At 39.2% G+C, this 27,739-nt stretch overlaps 1 protein-coding gene across 1 annotated transcript in view; it reads left to right on the top strand.

Annotated features, from left to right (window-relative positions):
• Positions 1-27,739, top strand: part of zc3h3 (zinc finger CCCH-type containing 3) — a 54,731-nt gene that overhangs the window by 26,253 nt on the left and 739 nt on the right. The window contains exons 4-11 of the mRNA XM_088350170.1: positions 3,272-3,422; positions 8,940-9,103; positions 9,227-9,296; positions 10,931-11,083; positions 11,183-11,252; positions 14,687-14,818; positions 25,456-25,583; positions 25,650-25,798. Coding sequence (XP_088206296.1) covers positions 3,272-3,422; positions 8,940-9,103; positions 9,227-9,296; positions 10,931-11,083; positions 11,183-11,252; positions 14,687-14,818; positions 25,456-25,583; positions 25,650-25,798 — 1,017 coding nt within the window. The remainder of the gene's footprint in view (positions 1-3,271; positions 3,423-8,939; positions 9,104-9,226; positions 9,297-10,930; positions 11,084-11,182; positions 11,253-14,686; positions 14,819-25,455; positions 25,584-25,649; positions 25,799-27,739) is intronic.

Below are 27,739 nucleotides of genomic sequence, written 5' to 3' on the forward strand. Positions count from 1 at the left end.
CTGTTGACGAGATTGCAACGTGAAATATCGGTATAGCGAGGGATAGAAATTTATGCAAATTTCCTTCGAACCCCCAGTACCCCAGATAGTGCATTCAAATATTAAAAAGGTACATAGTAAGTATGATGTGTCTTAAGTTGCACCAAAAATTAGAACTACGACTTATTTGTAATATGTGCATAGGATTAAATAACATTGTAAAGAAATATATGGGCAAAGAAAATTTTAATTTTATTACCATAGCTTCTGAATTTGTAGGATCTTGTGAAGCAGACAGTAGTTGGGAAATGCCGTAGAGAGGGTCCGTAAAACATTTTTTCCTGCACCAACGTCATAAAGCTGGGTTCTCGCTCATAAATTTTCATAACATATTTTATTTATAATATTTTTTCACGTCAGGCAAAAGAAAATCATTTGTTCATTTTTTTTAAACCAAATTGATTGCTCAAAAAAGGGTCTAGATATATTATTTTGCTTTAATTTTGGGTGAAATTCCGTTAAAATACAAATTTAATATAAAATATACATATACATAAACATATCTTCACATATATTAACTCATAAATAGATATTTGGAAGATAGTATATTTTTATCAGATTGAGAGACGGTATCGGCAGATACAATAAAAATCTGATGAAATTAAATGAAATGAAATAAAAATCTGATCAAGTAATCTTTTTTTTTTATCACTGTGGTCCGCTCCACTCCAAAAATGACGCTCCGTGCCCCTCGCCCCACCCCGACCCCCTCGAACACCCCCCCAGCCTAGTTCTGCACATGAGATGCAACAATTATGTCATTGCGTAGGGAGGGCAATGTGGACGGGGCTACTGACATGTGGCCTCATCTATCGTCACCAAAGAGCCGTAACCAATACCAGTTGACCTATGGCAGGGATGTCAAACTCATTTTCATCTCAGAGCACATAGTTAGGGCTGCCTTGGGGAGCCACTTATAAGAGGGAAAAAAATGAAAATGCACGATCGTTAATAAAAAAAAATGTATACGTACATTTGTTACTATGTGACTGCATTACGAAATTACTATTAAAGTTAAATTGGCTAAAAAAGATGTATGCTTGTTTAAACCTTTTGTACCTTTTTGTACCCAATTAGCAGACCGGTCCAAATTCTGGACCAAAATGAGGTTTAATTTGATATAACGATCATCAAAAATCTTAAAACTTCAACCCAACTTACCATATTTTTGGACTATCGTGTGTTACCTACAATAGCAGATTAGTCAAATTTTTGGTAAAATAAAATTTGGGTTATTCTGAATGGGGGGAAAAATTGGATATTTTGATACTACTGTGTTCCCCCAAAGTAAATGATTGATGTTCTAATTTTGTCAATTGTACCATATTGTCTATTTTTTTTTAAAGAACAGCCCAAAATAATTGTAAAAAATATTTGGATACAGAACAAGCCATAACTGGACATTGAACCAAGGAGTAGTTTTTGGGAGAAAGATGGGGGAAAAATGGGTTTTTATTATGAAAATCAGGCCCCAAAAAATCAAGGACATTTAAATTTGGTCTGATTATGTTCAATGTCACATCTGGTCTGCATTAAAAGTATCAGATTTTTTTTTTTTGAAATACCTTTTTCCATTTGACTTTCATTTCTGAATCTAGCACAGTCAGCATCTACACACTTCATCCATTCATAGCATGAATAATGAAGATGAAACTTAAAGGAAAGCATCCCGTTTGCCTCTGAAACAACCTTGACCCTCACCAAATCCAATAAAAGTCCAGGTGGGGGACCATGTCAGCTCGTGATTTGCCACAAATGTACCCAGGATGTGTTTGTCACTCACCGGCTACTGTGGTAAGGTCAGACGAATGACTGTGCCTGTCAATCACACAATCCCACAAGAAGCATCCAGAAGTACTGCCTGGGGCTTTCTTCACTTCAGGTCGGCCATTAGAACATATGTTATATTATGCGCAACTGTGGGTGGGTAAGTGGGCTTTGGTGAAATAACCTTTTTCAAGTGTCGAAAGGTTAAAACCCCGGTGTGTATGATATAGCAACCCTAAGTTATATCTAAATATCTCATTTGTTTAAATAAAACACTATTGTTTCAAGTAATAAGCAAAATCACATGCACTCATGAACATGATTTTTGTTTCAGAAACGTGTCATTATATTACACAACCTGACATGTTTGGCCCCCAGCTTACAACTATAGAGCCCGAATGAGGATCTTACCAAGCTAGCTTGTCCTGGTGGTGCTTGTAGCACTTAACAGCCCCTTTTCTTCTCTAGACATTCATGTTAGCCACTTGGATGCAGGATGTGGCTTGTCACAGGCATGACAATCTCTCACTTGTTGGAGAAATTCACCATTTTGAAGTCAAAGGGTCTTGACTTATGTGAATATTGTAGATCCAAGGAGAAAATGTTTTGAGGGGGGTGAAGGGTAGTTATAAAACCCATTGATTTTTTTCATATGCAACACAAGGAAGTGCCTAATTTATCTCTGGGCATACCCTTGTTCAAGCATAGTTATTAGCCTGTTCAGGTGTAAGCTAGCTGTAGAGAATAAATCACTACAGTAAGGGAGCTGAGCAAAATTTAACCTGCTTTAATGCAAGTGACTTTAGGCTTAATTTAGCCAAAATGAAAAAAAAAAATCAATATATTGTTGTGTACAGTGTACCCGAACACCTTTTTAGCAACTGACCCATTTTCATGCCTGTCGTCACTATTGTTGGTCTTACCTGCACCTGCTTCATCCTCCAACATCTCTCGCCTTACACAGCTGCTCACTGAGAGTCCCCCAATTCAATCACTTTTTTGCTTCTTTCCCCAGTGTTTCCTTCTCTACCCACTAATGTTGGCTGCAGGCTGCGGTTTGGTGCTAGCTACTATTGTTACCTGCACCTGCTTTGTCCACTGTGTCACACGCAGTCAGTAGTGGTCACGTTGTTGAGTTCCGTTATTTAGCCAGCTCTGACTTTTTTCCACTGTTTCCACCTCTGACCTACAACACCTTTCAGCTCTTTTCAGACGGTCCGGGTGAATCCAGGTCCCTCAGACTCTTGTTGTTGTTTCCAATGTTAACAGCAGCATTCATGTCCTGTCGCTGGCCGAAATTAATCAAAATCTGGATCTCATCTTATTTTGTCGAGTAGAATCCTTCGGTCTTCTGTTGGTCAGTCTCAATGACTTCTCGTGTATGGATTTTCAAGTGGTCTTAATTTTTTTGAAAGGGCGCCATCTTGTTTTGTGAATGATAAGCATTTGACTTTGCCATCCACAGGTCAAGCCTTTACTATTCACCGTAGCACCACCTCGCCGAAGATTCGTCGATCACGCTACAAGATGGTTACTTACGCCGGCCCCAGTATTGTGTATGCTCCGCCTTTCCACGCATCTCTCACGTGGAGGGCCAAGAAAATCCAATCAGCCAGGTACCACACATTCGAGTCCCGGCTTGTCGGTGTTACATGTCGAAGTGTCCTTGGGTAAGACACTGAACCCCTAATACCCCCAATAAGCAGGTTAGCGCCTTACATGGCTGCAAGGCCGCTATTGGGAAATGTGGAGCACATTGTAAAGCGCTTTGGGAAGTCATTGACTTGAAAAGCGCTATATAAATGCAGAACATTTCATTTCATTTTTGGGGGTGCTTAGGTTGAATTTGTGGGTGTTTGAGCAACCCCCAAAAAAGGTTGGTTACACCCATGGGTAAAAGTTCACTGGAGATTCAAAAGATAACACCATGGAAATTGCATCATTATGTATCAGTTTTGGACATTAATTATTATCCATGCAAAAAATGATGGAAACGTTTCCCAGTGGTAAATTATAATTGATAAGTACTTTCTGCTACTGAAAATGTAAGCTGCATATTGTATATATTATATATATTCGCGATTTACTCAAGATCTAAAAATGATCCATCTTTATAAATGCACCCGCAAGATTAAAGATCACATGTGTAAATCACAGATATATTTGCATGTCTGCAAAATACACGATTCACACCATTTTTTTCTTTTACTGGTACTAGAAAAAATTGGAAAATTGGCTCTGAGAGTCCTTAAAAGTGCTTGAATTTGGCCATGAAAAATGTGTATGGACCCTGAAGACAGCCTCGAATTCCTCATACGTTTCAGTCAAACGTAGCAAGTTTAGAGGCAGTCAGACATTTATAGGACTCATTTTTACAACTCAGAAAATGAACTGTTTTCACCACCACTCACTGATATATTGACTTCCACAACAGACTCGCCAGATAAAAGCAATTGTTTCTTTTTTTCCTTATTTATTCCGCCACTTTGTATTATTTGTCAATTCCCTCTTGAGTTAATTTGTGTAAACCACATTTGTTTCGACAGTGGAGGCAAAAATGTGGTTTGATTTCAGTGACTTACTGCCACTGTGTTCGTTTAACCAGTAAATGTAAGCAGTAAGCAGTAAATATTGATTGATCAGGGAAAGGGTTTTTCAATTGGAGACCCTTGACGTCCGTGAAATACTACTGTGTGAGATAGTAAAGGAAAGCACAAAGCCCTTGGGACCTACCCAGTATCTCTAACTTCGTCAATTTGTTTTAATTTTTTACTATTTTTGAAGCGTGCACGGTAGCAGATAAGAGAACATTACATCAAAACAGCCCAGAAAATCATTGGCTGCTTAGGGAATAGCAACAAATACATGGCGTTTTTCCTTGTAATTTTTGACGTTAAAGGTGGAGTGTGTTCGGTTAAGATTACGTTAAAAAGTTAAAAGTAGAATATTTCCCTATTGAGTAGGTATTAACAATGCCTAACTGAGTTGAAAGACTCCTTCTAAAAAAAAATTCCACCACGCCGAACTGCTTTTATCTTTTATCAGAGCTGTTCGTGACTTGCAACATCTCAGGAAGCAGAAGGGGGAGGGGGTGTGTTTTAATGGTCGTCTTTACTCTATTCTGTCCGTGTAGCTTGAAAATGGTGAGAGTAATAAAAGGACTGCTTCAAATACAGTCCAAAAGCCTACCCAAACCCCGAAAAATATGAAATAAAGAGTTTATTCAGCAGCACGGTGGGGCAGTGGTTAGTGCGTGTGCGGCACAGTTCTGAGGTCATGAGATCAAACCTGTGTGGAGTTTGAATGTTCTCCCCGTGCTTGCGTGGGTTTCCTCTGGGCACTCCGTCTTCCTCCCACATTCCAAAAACATTCGTGTCAGGTTAATTGGCCGGTCCGAATTGTCCCTAAGTGAGAATGAGCGAGCGAATTGTCTGTCCCTGTGTGCCCTGCGATTGGCTGGCAATCAGTTCAGGGTGTCTCCTGCCCACTGCAAAAATTTGCTTGATTAAAGTCTATGTTTCAATTACAACTAGCTCATTTTGAATTAATAGATCATACACTACTTGTAATCAAATTCCATCTTTTTAACGTCTGATTTGAAATACATCACAAGATCTCCATGGTCTGTCATGAGTCACCAAACCAGAATAACTGTCAAAATAACGCAGTCTTACCTTGACACCTCAAAAATGTCAAGCTTTGTATTGTGTTGCCCTATAGAACCTGTGTTTCTTTTGTTGTTTAGCCAAAGTCTTGGATTTACGCAGGCAGCCCAGCCGCGCATCTCTTTTAGTGCTCAAGTATCGATTAGTTGAGGATATAAGGAACTGGACTAAAAAGCCAGAAAGGTTTCCCTGTTTTTTTCTTCACTATTCCTTTTGCTGCTTTCATTAATCCTGAGGTCCTTCACTTACTCATCACTTATATCTTGCTTATGTACAATCTTTGAATATTTAGATTTATACATATTTGCCTAACCTCACTAACGTAGAGGATGATTTAACTTTTTTGATTTTGATATTTTTGTTGATCACAAACAACACAAATTAGATCTCCCATCCATCCATTATCTTCCGCTTATCCGAGGTCGGGTCGCGGGGGCAGCAGCCTTTAAAGGGAAGCCCAGACGTCCCTATCCCCAGCCACCTCCTCCAGCTCATCCGACGGGATCCCGAGGCGTTCCCAAGCCAGCCGAGAGACATAGTCTCTCCAGCGTGTCCTGGGTCGCCCTCGGGGCCTCCTGCCTGTGGGACATGCCCGGAACACCACCCGAGGGAAGCGTCCAGGAGGCATCCTTATCAGATGCCCGAGCCACCTCAACTGGCTCATCTCAATGCGGAGGAGCAGTGGCTCTACACAGAGTCCCCCCCGGATGACTGAGCTTCTCACCTTATCTCTAAGGGAAAAAGAGGGAGCAGATTAGATCTGAAATCCATTATGAATTTCCTATTTATAAATTATTAAATAAAGGTACAACTATGTAGTGAGTTGGAGCCCGGTATCGAACACATCCCGCCGAAGTGACTCCAACAAAAAGTCGAGGTTAACAGCCACCTGTGTTAACAGATCGTGTCTTATCCCCATTAACCTCGCTCGCAGTCCTTTGGGCCGGACACTTAGCATTTAAGCGTCCCCGCTCGGCCGTCAGCACTCCAACATTAGCCTCTGTTATGGCTCCCCTGGCTGCTGTTGGCCCGTGTAGAGCAGCCACCCATCTCATCAGCGGGTGCACAGCAGACCTGCGGTTAGTAAGTAGGGACTCTCGCTTTCACGACACGGTTCGTCCTTGGTGACACGCTGTTGTCTCTTGTACACCGTGTTATGCATGGTGCAGGTTCAGCGCAACCGCCTCGTTTCTCCGTAATGGGAGGCGTGAACTCTTGCTCTTAAACCATTTCCAAGCCGTCTGAAATAGGGCAGCAAATTACCTCTGGCTCTACAAAAAGTAGAAGTGACAGGACAGTGCAATTTATCGCCATAACCCTTGCACTACTGTGCGTCCTTTTCCACACTGCTTGCGGGCTTATACGTTTTAGGAACGGGGTCGCTTTCCAGACCTTTTGGCGCATGCATAGCAGACCTACTAATGGTGTATGTGAAATGCACGTGTTTATTGTTATATAGCGCTAGGCCGAGCTCAGTGTCTGGCCCCCTGCCCTGCCTATTATTTCATTGATTTCCACCTCTCCTCTCTTGAATTCTCTCCATTTCCACAATGCCGTTCTTTCCATTAGAGGAGTAATTCAACAGAGTTCTGTGACACAGTGGATGGTCTTGAAGCAGAGGTGCAGTGAAACGTGGAAAGGATTTGCTCCAAACTAAAATAGCTGAGAAAAGTCTGGCCCAACTTGGTCATAGCATCAAATCGATTCTTAGATCTAAAAGGGTGTCAGGTGTATGCTGGTGCCTAGTTGGTCAGATAATTTTACCATAGTTGAACAAACACCCTCTTTGACTGGTCAGCTTTTACGGGTGCTAGACTTTTCAAATTTTTGGGCTTGCAAAATAATTTGTTGATGATTTTAGATGTCCTTTCATTTGAGAGCTAAAAAAAATCGACCTTACTCTGATTTTTTTACGTCTTGTCTGTCTAATGTGTCAAAACTATGAACTTTGCCAAGGAGTTTAAATTCTGCACAGAGGAAGAGCTGACAGACATTTGTTTGGATAAAATGCAGCAGAGAAACTGAGTCTTCATTTTTACAAATCAGTTAGTTTGCATTTTACAGCTAAACATTATCATTGTACATTGTCTTAGAATCTTAACTCGCTTCTCAGATTGGTGGCGTTAATCAGACCATTCTTATTCTTTTTAAGGAATGCCAAATTACAATTGAACTTTGAGCTCCAAACCAATTGATGATGTAGCATCGTTCCTTCATAAAAGCCTCCAAAGAGTTCTACATACCGCGAGATGATGTCATTACCGACTAAGAAAATATGACTGTAACATTATAGCAACTATATATCTACAAATAATAACACAACACATAATTGCAGTTGAGTGGAATGTTTTATTGTCACCATACAAAAGTAAAATGAAATTGGAGTGCTTCTCCTTTCAGAGTTAGAAAGCAGTCTAGAAAGCAGTCGGCTAGCTGCGCACTAGCATCTGGTGTCCTCGATTTGAGCAAAGTATGCGTGATGATTAAAAAAGAGTCCCAAATGTAGCTGTTTCCCATAAATTGTAACTCCAGGTTATTTATGTCGTGGTTAATGTATCTGGCGTTGCTGAATTACAGGCTCCGCAGGGGTAGCTTATCGGCCGGGGCGGTGGTTCGCGCCCCGGCCGAGTCATTCCTAAGACTTAAAAAGTGGTCGGCGGCGCCCTCTGTTGGCTGCGGCTGCATCGGCTCGCTACAACGGGTCAGGTGCAATCGACATTTCGTTCTGTGTACATTGTTACACAGAATGACAATACAAGGAAATTATTATTATTATTATTATTATTGTGAGGGTTATTAGCTTAGCGGTAGCAGTAGGGCCAACCTGCAGCCTCGCTGTTGTTTTCCCTCCCGACGCCGCCTTCTGGACCCGCTAACAATTTTTGGAGCACTTTGTGGTGATTAGCCGTTTGTTTGCGCTCTACTGACATTCCTCAGAGTCTGATTGAATTGATGAATTTCTTTTCAATGTAACGAGCCACTAAAAGCAGACTGTAGCCGTGCGCCGAGCTTATTTTGCTTCAGCAATGTAGACTGCGCATTCCCACCCATGCTGTTTGACTGACAGCATACATGAGCCTATCACAGTCGTGCACTCAGTCACGGCCACCCGATACACGCACACACAATTTACCCCATGCGGCACTTACTCTCTGACCACAATAAACGATACGATGATATCAATGACAATAAAGACAATTCAATTAAAAATCCAAGAAGGAGTGAACCAGCAATAACCAAAGCGCAAAGTAGCGATGGGTCTCTGTAAACCATTCAGACAAGGGGCAAATAAAGTAGAAAAGAAGACTCTCCCTATTGAAAACTTTTTTCCTAGCTCCACAAATAGTTCTACTTGTATTTCCCCATTTTAAAAATATTGTTTGACCCAACTATTAATGAAAGTATAAGATCTTTAAACGATATTTGTGGACATTTTTTGAGCTCATGTCTTTTTTTTTTGTCCCACAGGACATTTCTTCAAAGTCGTCAGAGGTCATCTTCCAACAGACAGTCACCAACCAATAACTATTGGAAACAAGATAGAATGTGTTGGATTCGAGGGGCTATATACCGAGTGTCAGCCAATAAGCTGTCACGAAACATCTCTCACAACACGTCCATCAATAGAACAGGTCGACCGCTATTTTCCATTTCTGAAATATGTAAAATATTGTGCATCTGTTTTTGTCATAATTAGATAATCTTGTTTTTTCTATCATCAAATAATAGTAACTTGGCTTTTTTTCTTTAATTAGGAAGTAGTTTTTACCAAGTATCTTCTGTCAATTCTTCTGTCAACCCTCATAGTCCTCGTCATTTTGCCAGGTAAGCACTCAAGTTATATACTTTGGATTATTTGACAACTGGTGATTCACGAGAAATGTTTTTTCCTACACATAACATATGATACCGATAACTGACCACCATAATACTGACATAGCTATTGCAGAAAATACATATAGTGTCCATGACTTGAAAATACATCACTTCTAAACACGAAATAATGCTACAATACTGCTTGTCACACATGCCGTGGCCCAAAAAAGAAGATCACTCATTCAAATCAAGTGTCATTATCTTAGCTGTACATACTCGTAGAGATAATTACTAAAAATAGATACATAATATTGGGCAAATGCAATGTATATTGCAGCTTTAAAGATATCTCATAGCAGCACACGTAAAGCAAATTTATTGCCGTCACGATCTTCTAAAGGAGTACAAAACATTCAAATATTTACACTCCACCTGGTGCATGTTTAGTTCTAAAAAGTAACTCATTGTGTCACGATTACGGCACTTATTTTCGGACTTGGTTGCGCGGCTTGCAACCTTGATCAACAATTTGCCAATCTTTGGCACTCAGTTGTACTAGTACTTCTAAAGAAAATCAAAATATATTCTAATATAGGGAAAAAAACTCCATGTAACCGCTAAAGTTCAGAAGCCTGTACAATCACAAGTCTGATTTTGGCAAAAACCACCAGTGCCCTGCACACACAATGAAGATTTAGAGAGGATACACGTCCAATTTAAAATTGCTACTTCACGCTTCGGTTATTGCTGCTTCACTCCTTCCCGGATTTTTAAATGAATTGATTTTGTCATTGTTGTCATTAATATCAATGTATCGTGCATTGTGTTCTGTTAGAGAGCGCTCTGAGGGCGCTCTGTGTTGGTGGGTGTGACTGTGTGCACAGTTGTGATAGGCTGATGTGACAGTTTGTTTGGGTGGCTCTGATGGGCTCCTGTATGCTGTCAATCAAACTGCGGGGATGGGAACGCGCAGTTTAAAAAACAATCTCGCCCCACGGCTACAGCTAACTTTTAGCGGCCTGTTACATTAAAAATAAATATTCTCAATAAAATCGGACTCTTAGAAAAGTCAGAAGAACGCAAAGAAATGCTGATCACCACTGGGTGCTTCATAGATTGTTATCGGATCTGGAAAATCAACTGAGGTGGCGTCGTGAGAGAAAACAATCATGAGTCTGCAGACCTAGCTTACTGCTACGGCCAGAATAAGAACTTTCCTAAACCACTGCTGTGGACTATCTTGCCAACGTCAGGTCCATTAGCCATGATAGGGATAACTTAGTGCTACAATTTGTGGGAAGCCGCTACATTTGGGACGGTCTTATTTAAATCATGGCAGGGGTCTGTCTCCATTTGAGGACACCCGATGCTAGCGTGCAACCAGCCAGGCGGTCTCTAAATTGCATCCTTACACTGAAGAGTGGCCCTCCAATTTTGTTTTTTCAACTGCATATGCTCTGAGTGGGTAGTGACGTCATTTTGATATAAGCTTAATCCTTTGGGGGCTTTTATGAAGGTGGACCCCACATCACAGATTTTCACTTTTTGAAGGTGTTTTTGGTCCCCATTGACTGCGAAAAACGGAGGGATCTCTGTGTACTGGAATTCCCCCGCTTAAACCGCTTTGTGTTTTTCCGAAATAGTCGCGCCGTCCAGCGCAGCCTGGCCATCATCAGACAAGCTCGTCAAAAGAAGCAGAGGCAGTACTGCATGTACTACAACCGTTTTGGCAAATGCAACCGTGGCAGCAGCTGTCCTTACATCCACGACCCAGACAAAGTTGCCGTTTGCACCAGGTAAGAAACATGCTTTCACCAGAAGAAAAATTTTAATAATGCATTGTTTAGCTAAACATTTTGAGCAAATCATCATATTTTTCAATGTTTTTGTTCCAGATTTCTGCGTGGGACGTGCAAGCAAGCAGAAGGAGCGTGCCCTTTTTCCCATAAGGTCGCTAAGGAGAAGGTAAATCACTCTTGCTCCCTAAAAGGGACCTACAGTACATGGTGTTTTATGGGCTTTTCGGTATGCAGCTACACGATAACTCTGTTGGGTACGGTTATCGGGATCGGATTCGACTTGTTGGCGTTGGAGCTTGTGACTCAACTCCCCTTTTAAGCTTCTATATACAGTAAACCCCTGGGATATGGAGACCCCACCTTGTTATGTTCATTTTACGGTGTGGAATGAGATGTTTTTTCAGCCCCATGTTACATAAATTTTCTCACTATATACCACATCAACAACAAATTATTTTGCAAGCCCGGAAACTCGAAAAATTGAGTTTATGACTTATGATCTGGCTGCCAATGGTCATTATCATATAAAATGACCAACTGTTTCTCAGAAAAATGCCAGTACATCATTAGCTGAACTTCCTCCCTCAATGCCTTTCTCCCTCTTCTTTCAGTTTAGATTCTGTTGTGCTTTGTAAAGATTTAGTCAGTCAGTAAAGAAATACTGAGTGTTTTTTACTGTATTTGTCCCAAGGCTTGTAATGGTGCTAAAAGGAGAAAAACATGATAACTATTGAAAGGAAGCTTGCAACTATCAGAAAATACAAAGAAGGCACACAAACGGCTATCCTTGATTTTTTTGCATGGCTGGAACCAATCGACGCTTAGCAATTAAGTTAAGAAGGCATTTAACGGAAGGAAATCTTCTAAGGCAGGGGTCTCCAAAGGGCCTCCAGTTTTATATGCATTTCTAAAATAACAACTTATCATGTTGTTATTACGTTATTACCTGGTTAATTATTGAAATCAGGGTTAACAGACTCAGTCAACCACTAAATAAATGATTTTACTTGATGGTGAGCTATTTTCAGAACAGGTCCGTGGGCACCTCAGTTTTCCTTAGAGGGCACTAAGTTGTAGACCCCTGTTCTAAGGACATGACAGTCCTTGCAAGTGGAAGTTTTCAAATCAGTTTAATTTTGAATCTGTTGACGTTTTCTCCTCCCTCCTGCATCGATCTGCTTCTCCAATTGTACCAGCTCAAATTATTTTTTCTTTATGTTTATATTGATATATCTTATTTTGTCACATGGTGTGTATATTATGCATAAATAGTATTAACTATATACTATTTTTTGTGGAAGGTTTTTATCTGGACTACCAGAGTTTCAGAACAAATAAGCTTTATCTGTATATTTATCTATTATGTTATTTAATCCTATGAACGTATATTACACGTCAGTAGTACTTACAATGTTTTTATTTGAATGTTCTTAACTGTGGTACCAGGGATTCGAAGCTAATCAACCTAGGTTTCCATCCCTGGTATAAGGCAGTTTTACTTTGCGATTCCCACCTCAGAACATTATTAGTGTTGTATCCCCAGGGGTCTATGAACTTTATTCATACGTGCAAGCCCCTTGACATGTTCTTTTGGATGCGGAACCTATCGGATAACTTGCAGGAGTTAGTCGCCTGAAAAGGAAAGTTGTGTCTTTGCTTTTGCGTCTTGATTCATTTATTGCAAAGACGAACAACACGACTACACACGTGTGAGTCGTCAAACCGAAAAATCCCAGAGAGCTCAGCTGTTGGCAGCCCACCTGCCTTGTTGAGCTCTTGTTCGTGTTTCTTGAGTACACCCGAGAGTTGGTTATACGAGTAGTGAGGAGTTGATATGTGAGAGGGGCTCGGGAGTTATGCACACGGCACCCGTCCAAACCCCATCCGGAGTGCTGTATCGGGGTCCACAAATACTTCAGAGCTGCCCCACACTGCGGCAAGCACGCGGGATCCGCAACCCCACCCACGCTCGCTCCATCTAATCCTCCACTTGCGTACATAAAAACACGATGAGAGCCGGTCCATATATAAATATTTCTGGAGCAGTTAATTAGCGATCCCATCCCCACTCTGTGTGGTTAGGGCCGGGTGTCCCCTGACCGCCCACCCCTGAGCTCAACCCCCCCATTGAAAGCTATATTTAGGTTTACCCCTGGCACGCTCACCACTGCCGACGGCAATTAAGGTTATTCAGCTGCTCAGCGGAGCAAATCGGATCCCATCTTGCGGTTTCAAAGCGGCCCACCTGTTGACAAACCCGTGTAATGGCTTGTAATGGCCATCTTCGGCACCTCATTCTTTACCCGTTACTCTTCTTCTCTTGTTCCTTGCTGGCATTTTGGAATTCAAATGATCTGTTTTTACTAGGGATTCGTTGAAATAAAAATGTTGGGCCTAAACTGAAAAGCAAACCCTGGGCAGAAAGACCAAAACAGCAACACAAATGTATTTATTTTGCACTGATTTGCTAAAAAAGTACAATGTAAAATGATAAATAACTGACTGGCACATTACTAAATTCTGATTTTAAGTACTTATTTAAAGTAACAAAAGATGTATAAAGGTGGGGTAAATCGTATGTGGTGTTGTTAAAAAGTGGAGATTTAAATGTTTTTTTTTATTGAGTATGTGTTACAGATGCCCGGCTGAGTTCAAATAGCCGTTATAATTTATTTTCCACTGTGCCTAGCTTGTCTTTATCTGTTTTTTTTTTAATCAAAGCTGTTCGGGGCTGTACACATTTATTTTTGAGGAGAGGAAGATTGGGGAGTGCTGGTTGAGTAAGGTCATGATAGTCCCCGCAATTTTTTTCCTCGTTTTTTTTTATATATATATATATAATTGCTAGTGTAGAAATTAAAATATGAAAGTAAGAAAAGGCCTGTTTTAGCACAGCCCAATCGACAACCCAAACTCCAAGAAAGATGAAAAAGGAAGAGTTTATTCGAGCGTGTGAATAGTGACAGGTAAACAGGAAAATGGAGGGAATTGCTGATGATAGTGGTTGAGGTAGTTTTATGCAGTCCAAGCCAACAAACGATTTACTATCACTTATTCACCACCATAAATTAAATTACACCATTTTACGCATGAACGTGTTTACAAATTAAAAATGATAAACTGTAAATAGATAGCTCTGTAGTGTTAGCATGTAAACATCAGTAAAAGTTTGGCTAGTAGCAAAGAAAAACTTTGGGAACAAACATGAATGTCACACACAAAACGTGTGTTTACATATTTAAAGGCTCAACAGTAGTAAGTTAGCTCTGTCGTGTTGGCATGTAAACACTGGCCAAAGTCTGACTAGCATTTACAAAAATGTCTTTTGGTAAAAGCTCGGCAGAGCTCTTTTTTGACCTATATCTTTCCTTCTTGTGTGCAAAATGAAATATGCACAAACTCCGCCCCCAAGTCAAAGCCAGTTTCGAACGTCTTATCTCACCTAAGATGTGACGTCATCACAACATTGTTCTCTCTGAAGCTTTTTTTGGGCTTTAGTTTTTCTTTTTCGAATGTAAAAGAAACATTATTTGGCTGAAAATTTAGTGCATCCCTACTTTTTACGAGCAACAATGAGTGATTTTTTTTTTCTTCCTGCAGATGCCTGTTTGCTCGTACTTCCTGAAAGGAATCTGCAACAACAGCAACTGTCCTTACAGTCACGTCTACGTTTCCCACAAAGCAAAGATTTGTGAAGACTTTGTCAAAGGTTACTGCTCTGAAGGAGAAAAGGTAAAATGCTACAACACATGCTTAAAAACACAGAAGAAATTATTTCTGTTGCGGGGTAGAGCTCACTAAATGGACAGGGGAATAATACATTCAATGAAAAGCTGTCTGTTGTGCACCTCCTACATATTTTAATGAGTTGGGGATGGAGATGATCTCTGCTGCTTCTGGTAGCGCCTGGATTTCTTTTTTTTTTTTTTGCATGGTCAGGTAAAACTGGGATATAATCCAGAAAAGAAAGATCTATGTCTTTGTAGGCCACACTGTATCTTTAATGTTGCCAGAATTTTCATATTTCACATGTTCTTTATTACAAAAATAAACTATTAAATGGAATACTCGGAAGGAAATTCCGAAACCAAAAGAGCACTAACACAAATGACAATATATTGACTTGTCGACCAATTAACTAGCTTCATAGAATCTCAACTGTCTTTTGTCCATAGCTGAGCTTTCCGGTTCCTCGCACACATTATTAAGAGGTAGAAAGGAGACATGATGAAGTTGTTCTACTTCTATAGAACATAACGGCTCATGAGCCATGCAACTGATTACGTCCAAGCTCCAAGTCTTGCTTCTATATACAAGCGCCTTTGAACGTGTGAATGTCGATATCCAAGATCTATTTTGAACAAAAATATCCTCCACATTCGTCAAAAAATCTTACGAGCATTCCTAGAGGCTATCACTAGAGACTGCTCACTGGTCGCACTACAGCTCTTTTTAATGACACTTTCCTTACGCATTTCTGTAACAGTTTAAAGGGGAGGCAGAGACGGGTCTCCTTGGATACGTTTTTCTTTATGAGACATTTAGAAAATGAAAGCGTTGCAAATACAGCTGAAAGGGCATGTTACAGTTACTTTAAAGTGTACAGTAAGTGCATTTGTATCAACAGTCTCGTCTCCATCACTCCCCCTTAGCCACACGCACATTTCCATTATGCGACTCCCTCATAATAAACTTGCATTTTATGTCATTATAATTATCGTATTCACCTCGCTACTGTATTTTTCATGTTTAATTACTATTTGTATATGTCTTAGTGATCAGGAAGATGTGTTCTCTAGCTATTTAGGTTTATGCTTTTGGGAGGTCCGTAACGGACCAATTGCCTGCCGGACCTTTGATAAACAAATACGTGTCTGTTCAATGTCACCAGTCACTGAAATATGTCATGCTACATATCATAGGAACGTTTATACCCTTGGTATTTAAGATAACATGGCCATTTTAAAATATACGCATCACAGACACACCGCGATCAGTCTGAAACATGTCCGAAAAGTAGTGAACTTACCAATTACTCAAACTAAATGGCTTTGTTACATTTGGGACAATCCAGAAAATCAAACAGTGTAAAATATTTACTCCAATACAAACGATGATCCCAACAGATAAAAAGAAATGCCCAAAAGCATGTCTGTCTGCTTTTTTTGACGATCCTTCTTATAATTTGTTTGTTTCCTCCGAAACTCCCCTTTAAAAATGAACAGACTCGTAAAATTATTCCTAATATGCTGGTTATCCTCTGACCTTTAGACTGACACCTTTTTTCGGACTATATTAGGATTTTTTTCACGATCCACAGCCGACATTAGGCTATCAGGCCTGTTTGATAAAAGGGATATCGCCTCTAGTAGGTAAGAATATCTTTAGCCAGTCATAACCGATTCGAATGATTAACACTTTGGTTAGCCAATGAAATTTACAACCTAAATTTATACAATTTCTTTATGTGTATTCAAATCAGAGCTGAAATTAAACGTGCGTAAAGCAATTTGTGATTCATTTTTACGCACCATTATTACGTGCAACTGTGCACAATCATTGATTTGACTTCTGGAAAAATAAGTCAAACATTTACAACTCTTTCACAATGTTTAAAAAATGGCCAAAGTAAAATACATATTTGCAAAGGTTTTGTGTTGCAAACTGTCTCAAAATGGCCACTTTTGGAAGCCCCTAAATCTACCCTGAGAAAAAAATGTGTAAAATACAATGTTTAGTTTTTCAAATTGTCATCAAATTTGACAAGGTACCAGGTAAGGCTTTTCAAGCTATTGTCTCACTTGTTTTTGTTACGCTCATCTGCAAGCATTTATTTGCAAAATAAAAAAATAATAATTCGGGCAAGGATAAAAACCTTCTTTTCTGTGTGTTCCAACTCAGTTTATCTAATGCTAGTAGCACTTGACTATTTAAGTTTGGGACAAAACTTCAGAGTCTTACTTTTTAAAAGAGATTACAACCAGTCATATTCTCAAAATGGTTCAAGAACAGCATTCAATGTACTTTAGGTAGGGTGGGGATTTTAGGCAAATATTACTGGCGCTTAAAGGGGTAATTATTTCATATTAGGAAAATTTGCCTGTTACACAATCAATTGGGTATACGAGCATTATACTGGGACGAATTAGGCTTGTATGAAGAGGTACCACTGTATTACTGAGAGTTGGGGAGGAGACACAACCAAGCTGTGCTATTTCTACAGAAAATATGAACCTATTCTGATGAGGAACAGAAATGCTCTAAATCTTTCTAGGAAGTCGTTTAGGCTGATTGATTATGATACCGTGGCTCGTCTATAGCATCCAAATGGTCCCGTCCGAAATAAATGTCTTTTCTTGATCTTCTTCTCCCCCAAAAACTGTAAATTGCACTCAAGCGCTTTGAGTTGATGCGCTTAGTGTTTGTGACTGTTGTGGAGCACCGCCGTGTGAGGCTGGAGCGGAGCCATGATGGATAGCAGGCAGTAATTATAGAAGCGAAAAGTGCTGAGGATGGCGCTATGGGCCGGCCCTTCATACAGCGCAGCGTCTCCGGGGTTAAAGCGGCTCTTCAGCGCCCATTCTTCCCCTTCCCCATCTTACCCACATCACTCCTCATTTGCCTCACACACTCTCGACTCCACTGCATCTTTCTGTAATTGTCGCAGCTCTCCATGACCCTCCACGAATTGGAAGATTTTATCAATAATGTATGTATTTTAGGGTAGCATCTTTTATGTCAGCGTAGAAAACCTGTGGCACTTTCCAAAGATTTTTGCCAGAATATCCTATGGGCTCTTAAAACATTTTCTAAAAGAAAATGTGCTATTATGAGGCACTGGATCACAACTTTTTTTAGAATAGAATACTTTTGTCTTTATATTGATTATTACAGGGTTTATGTGGGAGGTATAAATCCCCTGAAAAGGCCTCAATTCTAATGATGTGTTTTCAAGGATTAAAACATGTTTGTAAATTCTCATTATTGCCATGTTTTTTTAAAAAGCCTGCTTTAAAACGACGCCAACATTGCTTTCTTGAGGCTTTGCTCTGCCATTGCATTTCTTCTTCCCTCATGAATAACTGCAGCCGGCATTAGTTTTTACAGCATTGTCCTATGAAGCTTTATTGCCCCCTATGGGTGGCGCCCAAGAAGTTAGTAAGGGTTAGGGTTAGCTACACCTCAACAGGGCACAATAAAATGTTAATTAGTGCAAGGTTTATGAATTAATTACGGACATTCCTTATGGGCCATGCAAAAAATCAAGATAGTGTTTCCCAGTGGTAAATTGTCATTGAAAGAACTTCAAGCAACTAAAAATGTAAGCTAGATATTACTGTTGTTTACACCATTATGGGGAGATATTTTTCTCAAAAACAAATATATCTGCAAGTTACTCAAGATCTAAATAAAAATTACTTGTTGATAAATCCACACGCAACATCAAAAATCGCATATGTAAATTGCAGATATATTTGTGGCTTATCAAAATTTATAATTTACACGGGACTTTTTCTTTTAATGGCCATTAATAAATTGAAAAACTGGCTTTGAAAGTCTTTAAATAGTGCTTGGATTAGTCTATGAAAAAGGTGTATGAACCCTGTTGTGGTCAAACATTGTATGCAATGAGATTAGATACCTGGGTAAACATTTAATAAAGATTTTAATGAGGAAAAATATGATAAAAGACTGGAAAACTAAATGAGCTAAAGTATTTACAACATAGTGCTTAGAGACTGGCCCAAGTTATAATGAAAGAATAGAGATTCGTAACAAAAATTCCCAAATAAGCTGTGAGATGAATATTTTCAGTTTTGTGTGCTTGTTTAGGGAGGTGAAGATCCTAGGGAAGAAGCCGTCTCTGTCTTGTCTGTACCCCATTGAATTGAATAGAATAGAATTGCCTTTAATGTTATTGATATCGATTTTGTGAAACATTGTGTGTAACAAGATCAGACATTTCACTCCAGGGTAAAATATGTACAGTAATGAAGACTTTTAAGAGAAAAAAGAAAAGTGTGTATTATCGTTTCAAGATGTTTTATCCTGTTTCATAAAAATATAGTTACATACTGTAAATTATGTAGCTCAGGGTAGAGGTAAGATTTATGGCCCGAGCCCGAACCCGAACCCGAACCCGAGGCAATTTCGGGCCGGGTCGGGCCCTGAAATGTCAGTCATACGGTCGGGTCGGGTCGGGTTCGGTCCTGCTTTTTTTTTTTTTTTTTTTTTTTTTTTTTTTTTTAAATTAATTAATAATGTGTTAAATGTTCATTAAAATATATACTTAAACTATGTATGGATACTAGACCAAGGAATACTTGTTATAAAATAAATAATTTGGATAAAACGGAGAAGGAGCTGTAATCGCTATTTTTCCGACTCCTATGGAAATTCCTCCCCCCTCCGATTTTAGATGAAAAAAACAACAATTTGTTTACACCGCGGGATCCAATGCAACCAGGGTTTCATTCACAATAAAAAAGACATTACATACGGATATTATAGTAAATCAAATAAATATTATTTGTGTACAATTAGTTGTGATTGCGGAAATCATAGCGTACAGTGACGTTGGTGACTTTTCCATCCGCGTTAAAAAACGCATTTTGTAAAATACGATCGCGCTTTATTGTTTAAATAAACGCGATCTCCCAATGATTATAATTAACTCGCTTTATTTTGTTTTAAAGCGTATTATATAGAATACGATCGCTTTTGTCGGAAGCGTACATTGACGTTGGTGAGATTTTCATCCGCGTTAAAAAACGCAATTTGTAGAATACGATCGCGCTTTATTGTTTAAATAAACGCGTTATATAGACTAGGATCTCCCAATGATTATAATTAGCTCGCTTTATTGTTTTAATAAGCGTTTTATATAGAATACGATCAGGGGGGGGGGGGTAATTTGCATAGGAGTCGGAAAAGGGGACAACATGTCAACACCCCCTCAATGAAAGTGCTGCGCTAAAATCTTAAAGGCGTACTACTACTGCTGCTGTGGATTATGGCCCAATGATCAAGTCGTCAAAATGACGGATGCCTTTAAATGTTTTCGCTACCTCAAAAAAAAAAACCCGTCAATGACAGATTGCAGTGCAGACACAGAAATATAAAAGATGTAAATGTTTATACAGTTTTATTTAACTTAGGCCTAGATGTTGTAACAAAAGGCAGAGTTGAATTTGTTATCATAAATCACCCCTCCTTATAAATAAAATATGTAATTTCGGGCCCCCTCGGGCCGGGCCAGCAAATCCAGTTAATTAGTCGGGCCGGGTCCGGGTCGGGTTTAATACCCCTCGGGCCTGCGTCGGGCTCGGGTGCTTTTTTTGGGCCCGATCTTACCTCTAGCTCAGGGGTCTAGGGAAAGCTCAGGTGCCTGTGGACCTGTTCTGAAAACAGCTGAAATCTGTGTCATTGTTGTTTTCTATTATAATTATTGACTGAGTTTTTTCAACCTTATCTGCAAAGATTAACTTGGCAATAACATAGTAAAAACATAGTAACGTGATAAGTTGTTATTCCAGAAATTAGTAGCAAAAATTAGTGATTTTTTTCCCCACAATCAGAAAAAATGCAGAAAATGAGCTAATCTTTGAACCATGTACTAGATGTTTTAAGATCTTGTATTTTTTATAAATCCTCACAAATCCTCCCTAACTAAGCCAAATTGTCTCATTAAAAGAGGAAAATAAAAAAGAAATCTTGCCAATGGGGTAAGCTTTTTTATTTTACCAAATACAATAAAATGGAATAAAAACCATTTAAAATCAAATGTATGACACATAGCTAAAATATTACCCTTAAAGTAGAAAAATGTGCTTGTTTTCACATACTTTCTCCTCTTTCTACAAAAATGGCCAAATTGCTGTTTTATATGTAGAAAATTGAACAAAATCTCCCAATGAGGTAAGATATATATTTTACATTACAGTGGCAGTCATGTACCTCCTGTGCTTTTTATTTTGTTGAGTCGTGATTTTATTTCATTTTTTTTCTGCCTACCGTCCAAAATGTAAATGCGCGTATTGTTTTTTAAAAAAAAAATCTGTCCATAAAGTAAATGTACATATATTTTTTTAATGTGGTCAATTTTCATAGCCACTCTCCACACACTTTCTTTCCTTTTTTGCTTCTTTTGCTCATTTTAGTGCTGACTCTTCCTGTTTTTTCCCCAGCTAAAAGCTCGCTAATAGACCTATGAGACATCCCCGTCTTCCCTAAATCAAATAGAAAACTCTTCATGCGGGATTAACTTGTTGTCTATTTTTCCCGCCTCCATTTCCAATTATATTGTCTTTTTTTTTTTAATTTTAGTCTTAACCTAGTACTACACAATCAATCAATCAAAACCTAATTTTAGAATAGAGATGTCCTCATTGTAATTGATAACAATGCAGTGTACATTGTTTAAAACTATATTAATCTTGGCAGTCCAAAATAAACAAGTCAGAAAATATTTTATAGAAAAAAATGAAAGTAATATTAAGATAGATAAGCAATATTTCCAACTTGGTGCTTGTAGACTGGCCTAAATTGTATGTGCATCAGAACAATAGTGCAATGACATTTGCAGCCACTTGTGCAGGAATAGGAAGAAAGAAATAAAATAAACCGTATATAATTGCATACAAGTCTACGTCACATATAAGCCCACCCCCTAAAACTAGTTTAAAATAGCCACTTACTAAAAGAAAAACGTAACCAAAATACAAATGAAACATGTACCTAGACAACACTAATTATTCAGATACGTGGATAAAAAGATTAATTTGCTGGTAATAATGATCAAAATAAAAATGCTAATCCATTTACTGTATCTTTAAGCAGCATTTGGATGGCAGACACCTGTACACCATTTTCCTATTTCAGAATGATTGGATTCTTGGGCTCGATCGTTGTTGTCACTGTTTTCCCCCTCGCCTTACCCATAACACTAACTTTCTTGAGACACATACAATATGGGGAAAAGAGGCAATAAAACACACGATATCACAATAAAATGAGATGTGGTCCCTTTAAAACATAATTGATTTAACAGGAAGAAAAGATTGCTTGAGGGGGAATCATGAAGACATGGCGTTGCCAAAGGCCATTGTGGCAAAAAATGGGGGAGAAGCGCCTGAGGCGAGATAGTCTGACTAGCGAGAGTTTAGCTCGGTAAAGGCGGCATTAGCTCAGGAGGTAGAGCGCTCGTCTTGGTATCAAGAGGTTGCAGGTTCGATTCTCGGCTCTTTCGTGTGATATGTCGAATTGTCCTTGGGCAAGACACTGAATCCCTAATGCCCCCGGTCGTGGGTAGTTGACGCTGCTATCGGTAAGTTAGTGTGTAAAAGGGAAAAGTGTGAAACACATAGTATAGCGCTTCGGGAGGTCTTCATTGACTTGAAAAGCGCTATATAAATGCAGACCATTTACATTTAAAGCGAAACCGACAGCCTGACTTGCGCCCCCTGGAGTTTATTTTGTTTCATACGCATGTAAGTCGCCCCGCTGATTTAGTTTGGTATTTCATAGTTCTATATGCGAGTATATACTGTATATAGCTTCCAGGGGTATTTGAACTCATTTAGGTTTAGTGGCCCCATGTTACAAAAACACTTTCCATTTAAGGCGCTAACCTGCTTATTAGGGGTATTAGGGGTTCAGTGTCTTACCCAAGGACACTTCGAGATGTAACACGGACGAGCCGGGATTCGAACTGGAATCCCTTGATCCCAAGACGAGCGCTCTACCTCCTTAGCAACCTGCCCCAAAGTGTTTGAAAATGCTTTAGATTTTCTCTCAATAAGTCTGCTTAAAAATGACGCCAACACTGCTCTCTGGTGGTTTCGCTTTGCTATTGCGTTTCTTCTTCCTTTGTGATTAACTGCAGCTGGCATTGGTTTGTACGGCATTGTTCTAAGGAGCGTCATTCCCCCATATGGGTCGTGCCCAAGAGGACTGTTGCATGTTACACCTAAACAAGGCACTATGAAATGTGTATTAGTGCATGGATTATGTATCAGCAATGGACATTCTTATGGGCCATGCAAATATATCAAAGTTTCCCAGTAGTAGATTATAGTATAGAAGTAGTAGATTAAAATGGGATCATCTCGAGGGATATGACCTGGGTAGATAGATAAATAAATTATAATGGGAACAACTCCCTGCAACTGAAAATGTAAGCTACTTTTCACTGTCATGTTTACTGAACATCCATATGGGGAGACATTTATCTAAAAATATTTTCACACGTATTGTTTGGATCCTCATATAAATTTGCGATTTACTCAAAATTTAAAAACATATGTCTTGATAATTGCACACACAATATTAAAAAATGCATGTTTAAATCGCTCTGCTAAATACATGATTCACACCGGATTTCTTATTTTAATGGTACTAGAGAAATTGTAAAATTGGGTATGAAAGTCCTTAAAAAGTGCTTGAATTTGGCCCTGACAAAGTCTCGTGATTAAGGGCTATACAAATAAACATCAATGGACAAAGGTGTAGAACCCTGTGTATTGCAATTTTCCCACAACTCAAAGTCCCTTTTAAAACGTCCAATGTTGCAATTAAAAAAACTTCGCTCCCCGCCCAACATCCCAAGGATTGTGTTGACAAGGCACAGATGAAACATGCGAGGAAAGGGACCTCATAGCAGCTAGCTTAGCGTCAGCCTTATCCTGAGAGGAGCGAGACTCCTTCAAGTTCCTGGAAAAACATTCTCTTCTCCCACGCACATCAACATGAAGCCCCCTAGCATTCTATTGAGTCTATTTCGGGACTATTTTGCTCCTCCGGGGGGTAGTGATGCTCGCACTGGAACACGCCCCCCTAAGCAAATATAATTAGCTCCTCTGACAGGTGGGAGGGATCATATCTCGCCCAGAATGAAGCTTCCAATTTACACCCAACCAATTCTGGCTTGCAATCATGCATGTGAAAGCTCGCCCCGCGACCCCCATCCTCAACAAAGCTCGGCGGACGTCACCCATTGCAATCAGAGCGGGTCCGAAATAACCCAATCTCATGTTATTTTTATAAAGATATTTATCATATCTTTATTTTATTTATAGATTAACTGTTTCTTTCTTTTATTTCTTGTATATGTATATATATTTATATATATATATATATATATACCGTAAATTCCGGACTATATCGCGCACCTGATTATAAGCCGCACCCACCACATTTTAAGAGATAAACCGATTTTGTACTTACACAAGCCGCACCTGTATATAAGCCGCATGCACCCACACTAAAAAAATGTAACACAAACACAAAATTATCCCAGACCCGACTTTAAATACCGCGATTGTAACTGAATATCCTTCATTTTAAGTAGACAGTCCAAAAATCACAGCTGGCAAAATAAACGGAAAATGATACCGGTGCTTAAGGTTTGATGCAGACCGGCAGAGTCCGGGTCCCGTTGAAAGTAATCCAAAGAAAAAAGTGTATATTTCCAAAGGTAAGGGTGGTAGAAATATATATCCACTATTGTCCGCCGTGTCCACAAACACTCGCCTTTACCGGTCCCCACTTCCCGTCAGCCCGCGTTTGTTACGCCCCTTCTTTTTAATTCGCCCGTCCAAAACATATCAGAATAAGTGTCCAAAATAAATACAAAAAAATATATTACAAAAATATACTGTTGCAAATACATATTATACATGGTTACACATATTTACAAAGAAAGACGGTACACAGAGAGAGTTTTTAAAGCTTTAATAATAAAAATAATATAACTTTCATCCGGGCAGTTAATGGTAGCAACACGCTAGCAACACGCTTGCAACACAGTAAACGGGTCTTTTAAAAAAACATACCGTACTTGTAAAAATCACGGTAAACCGTCCTCATCTTCCTCCTTAGAACTGAAGCCATCAAAGTCGTCTTCTTCAGTGACGCAAAGAAACTTTGTCATATAGACGTCGTCCCACGCTCCCATCCACTCCTGATTCTGTGCCCTCCTCTCCGTCACGCAGCAGACCGGCTTTTTGGAATTCGTTGGTGATGGTGGATTTTTTGATGCCACGCTGTCAGGATCCACTGGCAGACTTGCGAAAAAGTTGCCTTTCGCATGCGGCCAGCTAGAGTGAAAGATTTCTCGCCGCTAGTCAAGCCAAGAAGTTGCAGTCTTCCTGGGCGCATATATTCCACCGGTCTAAATCTTACCTTTTGCACTCGAGCGCCGCTGGCGGCCGTTATAAAAATTACATAAATTGGCCGCATCACTGAATAAGCCGCAGGGTTAAAAGTTAGGGGAAAAAGTAGCGGCTTATAGTCCGGAATTTATGGTAATACATATATAAAATCTTAAAAAAAGTGACTTTTATAACGAATTTCCATAACGTGCTTTTCAGTGTAAGAAGAAACACACTCTCGTGTGTCCGGATTTCTCCAAGACGGGTTCTTGCCCTCAGGGAGTTCGATGTAAGCTTCAGCACCGCCACCGACCCAAACGGACTGCAGACGCTCAGGCTTCCAAAAGGTTTTGAAACCGAATGTTTTACAGCACATATCAATCGTCCGCTGACAAAAACCTTTCTTCTGGCAGGCCTCTCCTGTCCGTGGCCATTCCGCAGCCAGCCTCACCCACACCTGCCACCAGTACTTCAGCGCTGCCATCTTTCATTTCTTTGTCTTGTTCCCCAGAGGAGCTGGATACGCAAGAACCCCTACTGGCCAGGACCTCGTCGGGTAAAGGTGAGAAAAAAAGCCTGTTTCACTTAGAAAATGGCCCTGAGATGACCCTATGGCGCAGGGAGTCAAACGGATGAAGGGCCCAAAAAGTTTAGCTTCAAGCTGAGGGCCAGACTGAGAAAATTTGGAAACATTTAAAATGACATATGTTGTCTATTCAGTGGTCCACAACCTTTTCTCTACCACAGACCGGTCTAATATATGACAAAATTCTCACGCCCAAAAATAACTTGAGTGACAATCACAAAAAACAGTGTTTTTTTTTCCGCCGCTACCGGATTTTGGTTCTTTGAGAGATCACGCAGCATCCACCCCAAAGAAGAAATCCGGCTTCCACTTTCTAGTTCGTGTGTAAACATACTGTACTGTATTTCCAGCGCGCTAGAACTTGACATTTGTTAAATATCTCGTGCATCCATTCGATATGGTTGGTGTAAAGTGTAAAGAAGAGGTGAGCCGTTTCATATGAAATGAAAGTGGAATAAGAAAGCTTGATGCGGTTGAGAAAATGGATGGACGGCTTTTTTTCGGCCACTCACTAACACCGAGGAGGACCTCTTGAAGCGCATCTTCCAAAAGTAAGTTACACTTAACGTTATTTATCTTTATAGAGCATAGTATTTTAGTTAAATGTTTATTTTTTAGTACAAAACAATACAGGTTACTTTTACAAGCCTTAAACATACTTATGTAAACCTTAAACATATAAAATATAGCACTAAAGCAACTTACGAACAAATTCAACGATCTCCTTTGTAAGTAGGGCAGCGTCTGTATTAAATTTAGTGCTTGAAATTAGGGACTTGTTTATCATTTCGCTTTAATTTTTGAAACAAATACTACAAAAATAGTAATCCTATAATTCAAAAATTCTTCTATGGAAATACGACAAAATTACTACAAATTATCACATTTTGTGGTTAAAAACAGAGACCGTATATATAATTTTGCTTTAATTTCTGGAAAAACAGTACAGAAATTATACTACAGTAATACTTAATAATAGTAATACTCTTTATGCTTACCTTTTTTCTTAACTTCTTTATACAACATAATAATTCGTAATATAATGCATCTCTTAAATGTGTTGAGCCGAAAAAGCTGGTTCTCTAAAAAGAGACGCACTTCCTTTCACTACACAACTGCCACATGAAATCCGATGTTTTTTAAGACTTTGTTCACGTGTGATCGGAACGATGCATGATGGGAAATCCCCAGGCGGCAGACGCATGTGCACAGTAGCATCAGACCGCACGCTTCGTTTGCAACAAAAAAAAATATAATACTGAGATAGAGGCTACCGCGGCGAACTGGTTTGACTTGATTGATTTGCCGTTTCGTGATAGTCGTGTATACCGGATGCTATCCATAATTGACAAATTTACGTTTTTCCGTACGGATTTCCTTGTACGTCGTACACGTCTTAAAATGCATAATAAACGTACTTTGTACGGCAAAAACGTACAGGTTGACAAGTATGGTATAGTAAGAAAAATACTACGTACTTTGATGATTATTTATATTTTAAATAAACCTAAAAACAGGTTTACCTAATAAGTCACACTTTTGGGGGGAATGTTGTTACTATTATTTTAAAGTAACTCACCGTTTTGGGGTGTCATTTTATTCAAAACTGTTTGTTTTTGCAAAAAACATCACCAAAAAATATATTTAAAAAAAGATCAAGGTTAAAATAATTTTGTTTTTTTAAATATATAAATACCACCCAGTTTTTTTACATTTTTTGCTGAAGATATTTTAAAGAAACGGTTCTATTTTTCTGGTTCACACAAATTGCGGGTAATATTAATTTTGAAAATGTATATTTTCATTGATTGATTTATTGGATGGTTTGGATTTTGGTGGGAGATATTTTTATGAAACTACTCCATTTTTGTTTTGTGATATACACAAATTTATGGAATTTAAAAATGGTCAAGTCAA

This window comes from Urocampus carinirostris, chromosome 12 (genome assembly GCF_059441175.1).
Source record: "Urocampus carinirostris isolate Australia breed hairy pipefish chromosome 12, RoL_Ucar_1.0, whole genome shotgun sequence".
Taxonomy (NCBI): domain Eukaryota; kingdom Metazoa; phylum Chordata; class Actinopteri; order Syngnathiformes; family Syngnathidae; genus Urocampus; species Urocampus carinirostris.